Source organism: Engraulis encrasicolus, unplaced genomic scaffold (genome assembly GCF_034702125.1).
Source record: "Engraulis encrasicolus isolate BLACKSEA-1 unplaced genomic scaffold, IST_EnEncr_1.0 scaffold_28_np1212, whole genome shotgun sequence".
NCBI lineage: Eukaryota > Metazoa > Chordata > Actinopteri > Clupeiformes > Engraulidae > Engraulis > Engraulis encrasicolus.
The window spans coordinates 868,458-873,042 of record NW_026945577.1 but is presented as its reverse complement, the minus strand read 5'-3'; the positions used below and the strand labels follow the sequence as shown (position 1 = coordinate 873,042).

At 45.3% G+C, this 4,585-nt stretch overlaps 1 protein-coding gene across 1 annotated transcript in view; it reads right to left on the bottom strand.

The window, feature by feature from the left end:
• The window catches only part of LOC134443101 (serine/threonine-protein kinase WNK1-like), a 168,646-nt gene extending 164,428 nt beyond the window's left edge, over positions 1-4,218 (bottom strand). Inside the window, exons 1-2 of the mRNA XM_063193035.1 lie at positions 3,109-4,218; positions 1-930 (exon numbers count right to left, since the gene is read on the bottom strand). The exon at positions 1-930 is cut by the window's left edge and continues 914 nt beyond it. Of these exons, the coding sequence (XP_063049105.1) occupies positions 1-106 (106 nt within the window). The 5' untranslated portion in view covers positions 107-930; positions 3,109-4,218. The remainder of the gene's footprint in view (positions 931-3,108) is intronic.
• Between the last annotated feature and the right edge of the window lie 367 nt (positions 4,219-4,585).

Below are 4,585 nucleotides of genomic sequence, written 5' to 3'. Positions count from 1 at the left end.
TCTCCCCGACCCGCGAGTCCGACCCGGAAGAGCCGTTGACCGACGACTTGGGCGGGGGCGGGGCGAGGAACTTGTGGTCTTTGCCGTTTGACTTTTTATCCGACATCTTGGCGACCAAAAGGGAAGGGCGAAAAAATAACCGATATGATAATAATCGACTTGTTTTGTGCGTTTGTGCGTACGTACAGCGCCAAATAATAATAACAACAATATTAACGCAGTGTAAAATAATTATAACCACAATAACAATAATAAATTAGAAGAAGGAATCTCTAAATGTGCACCCCCAAACCGTTATTCACAGGCCACAGCAGAGATAAAAGAATAAACTCCAGATATCAACTCCTGGTATCACAACTCCAGATATCGACTCCAAAAAAATCCAGGGATGGTTGGGTTTTAGAGGATGTAACAGGAAAGGACCGATACGGGGGTGCCACAGCACAGCAGCAGCCGTTTCTGAGGTGAGGTGAGGTTTGTGCGTGTGTGTGCGCGCGTGTGTGTGTGTGTGTAGGTGTAGGTGTGTGTCTGTGTCTGTGATGTTCAGACAGGTCGGGCCCCTAAAAAAAAAACAAGGGCCCTGTTAACAGTTACAGTTCCTGTCGAATGCGTAACACAGGAGGGGGGCCGATCCCACCACGGAGAGTGGGGGTGTTCTTTTGTAGATGGAAAAGAACAGCAGACAGTCACTGACGTTCAACGACGACAACGACGACAACACGCACTGCGGAGGACCTGCCGGGACGGGCACGTCCAAACCATCCATGATGTTGCTGCTGCGCACCCAGGACAGACGTCATTGAAGACACAGGCAGGTGGAAAGGTGGGGAGTGGGGGGGACGGGACCGACGGGGGAGGGAGGGAGCGAGGACGTTGCGTTGGCCGCTGAGGAGCCTGTGAGGACCGGGCTGGAAGACCGGGCCAAGCTCACTGTAACACAACACGAGAGAGAGAGAGAGAGAGAGAGAGAGAGAGATGTTAGAGCAGGCATGGGCGTAATTTTAGGGGGGGATGGTGGGGACATGTCCATACCACTTTTCAGATAAACCTAGCTTGTTCCCACCACTATTTCACAAATATAATGCAAAAACAGCATAACCGGACAATTTGCCATTAAAATGTCCCCACCACTTTTCGAGCCAAACCTACACCTTTGAGAGCAGGGGTAGGCAATCATTTTGGCCGAAGGGCCACATTGGGTTTAGAATATTGGTCAAAGGGTCATATATCACAGGGCAACTTGACTGTCAGTAACACTTAATAATGTAGGCTGGCATAACTTTTTTTGCCATGTCATTCCTGAAAACTGCACTGAAATGTATTTACAGTACAGTAGCCTACTGTATAACATACAAGACCCCGTTATTTTAAGAGGTCTGCGAGCTCTTCTTTGAATTTGGTCTGTGAGCATCACTTTGAATTTAAAAGGTGTCTTTCTTGTAAAGGCTCTGCGGGCCACATGAAATGGCTCAGCGGGCCGCATGTGGCCCTCCCTGGGCCTGAGTGTGCCCACCCCTGTGTTAGAGCAAGGGGAGGGTGCTCTCTCCTTGTGTGTCAGCTACAGGGGTTCAAAGCACAGCCACTGGCTGTCCCTCTCCAGTGACCCAAGTTAAGCCAACATTAATTCTCCTCATGTTTATAAGATCCTGTCTTGTTGACATTTAATTACACTGAGCAGTCTGTTTTTTTTACCTGCTTCAAGCTATGGATGAAACAGCTATATACTAGCTAGCTTTAGAGAGAAAATGTCAATCTTTCAGGACACGGCGGGTTGCTTTCCTACAGACTGTTAACAGTTTGACAAGAATTCACACTTGTTCACAGTGAGGCTGTTTCTATTTTTAACTTTCACATGACCAGCAGCTTAACGGTTTTTAAAATGTGACAGCTTCAAAGAAGTTTAACTATGAGTAATTCCCAACTTTTCGCATGCAATTAAAAGTTTCAGGGAGCTTAGTTTAAAGCAATACAACCCATCGATACGTGTAAACAACCCTGTTCTGGCTCAGTTAGCTTGTCATCTGAGTTGTTAGCGGGTGAGACATACCTCTGGTCACTGCAAAGAGCTACGAAGTTGATAACTAACAGCTAGCTGACGTTTCTTACTATATTGCACTAGATTAGCCTACTTTGTCAGATGTTTACCACCACGAACAGCGAGAACATTCACGATATCCAGGACTTAACCCAAATAGCAATGGGCAAATTTACGTCTGACATCAACATCACTCCGAAAAGTAGAACTGTCAAAACAAGCCATATCTACCGTTAGCTAACTTCAGCGGATTTATCGGAGGTCCAAAACCCCAGGACACTGCACCACAATTTCTCGCTCATCTTTTTGGCTCAGTTCACATCTGGGTTTAGCGAGTTCTGCTTTTGTAACAACAGGGCCCATGTTGTTATCGTTAAAAACGTATTTTTCTGCCTTGGCAACGTAGTTTGTATACCCCGGGAAAATCAGTTAGAAGGCTGTGGAAGAATATCATCCGAGTTTCGGATTCGGAGATGTTGCGCTAGCAACTCTGCTACATTTGGATTTGCGCCAAAAGCTCCGTCTCGCGCTACACAAACCAACCATGTACCAACACAATGTAGATGATGAACTGGAAAACCACTAGAAGTTAGTTTAATAAACTGTTGCCTATGCATTGTGTGGCAAACACATTGGAAATCATTTTTTTTAATTGACCACACAGCCTCAGAATAATCAAAAATATATGTAATCAGCTTGAGTTGCAGTAACAGTAATTACCGCTTGCCCATGATTACATTGATACAAAGTAGCCTATACTATAACAACCAATAGTGGCGACGCTGTTGATGTCAGTAAAATGAGTGTTGATGTGCTTAAACTCTTCGCCGACTGCAGTTGCAGGAACTTTAGTTATAACTTCTCTAGTCTACGGATATTGCCATGCACACGGAAATCCAACGAGATCTGCGTTCAGAAAAGTACCAATGAGTTTGCACACAGAAGTGGACTACAATAACATTCCGATGTTATCTTCACATTCTGAGGCCATCTAATGGTTTGCAACAATTACTATTTCTGGGAAGAATGTAACTCTCTTGCCATCGACTACGAATGGAGTGTAGATCTGTTACCTTCCGTGTGGATAAATCCATTATGCCCTCTTCACAAAACGAGTGATGTCGACTTGAATGTTTCGCAGTTAAAACATATTAATTTCATAAATTTCAAATAGGTCCCAAACGACAAAAAGCTGCACGCACTTCACAAAGCCACAAACCCCATCATTCATGACAATGCGCTTTGGTAGTCTTGTTGTAGTCCGATTTTAGTGGGTGCCTTTCCAAAACATCAGCGATAGGGATATTTTAGTCCTTTGCATCCAAGACATGTGTCCTCTAAAAAAATCAAAAGGACTGCCCGGTGCCAAGAAAGTATATCCTCTGACTTGAGACTATATTACATCTCTTTCCGCTCCCATTTTCTTCTTCTTCAAGTTCAATGTTTCCTTCCAATAGTCTTCGTTTAAGGGGCACGACGCGGTAGTAAAAAAATACTGCGGTTTCTTGATGTTAACGCACAGTCACTTAAATCAGTCCGACGAGAGAGGCTTACGACTACAATGCAGCAGTCGAGTTTTCTCCGTTCTCAAGCAGAAAAGTGACCCCACGACTCGTAAGCTTCTCTATCATGGTTGGTTAGCTACAGCGCTCAAGTAGTCACTCCTCCGAGTGGTGATTGTAGAATCTAGCCCGTCACCGCGGTGCCTGGTCGAGCGAGCGAGGGAGAGGGAGGGAGGGAGAGAGAGAGAGAGAGAGGACTGGGCTATCTGGTGAATGCTGACAGTGAAACTGCCAACCACGGATTTTATCAGACACGCCTGGGGGGGTCGCTTCATTGCCTCCACCACGCAGCAGTCAAAGGCTAGCCACCTAGCCAGCGCGCTAGCATCAACGCAGACTGCCGTGCCGAATGCAATCAGTAGACAGTGGTGTGGGTTGGTACTCACAGACTGACAAGGAAGATGCGATACCGTTTGTGCTGTGGACGCTCTGACAGAGGCGTTCAGTTGTATATGTGAATAAACTATTGAAAGAGCCTTGTCAGATTATTAAGAAACCCACCTCATTGATTTAAAGTCAACGTTACACATGTTACCCAAGGAACTGACAAGATAGACCGTCTGACTCTGAACTGACAGCTTCTTCTGCATTTGTTTAAATCCACTAAAAGCTGGTGGTTATGACCGTTTCTCTGACATGGCCACCTGTTATTGCGAAGAGTTAATCAAAATCATGAGACGTTATTACTTTACATCAACGTCACGTCTCAGACACCGGTAGACTCATGGCGAGTTGAAACTCATAGATCAACGCTTGGCCAACAATGGAACACTTCAAAGTCATGGTCAGTGAGGTATACTCAAAAACTATCGAAAACCAACAACCCTCAGATGAAAAGGTCAACGTACATTTCAAACAGCAGACAAATACAGCTTACATTACTAGAAAATGCTAAGTCACATTTAGCTGTAGTGAGTGGCGTTTTTTACCTCCTGATATCAACTCCCCTTCTGCGAGGCACTTCCAGATGTGAACACTGCGCATGTTC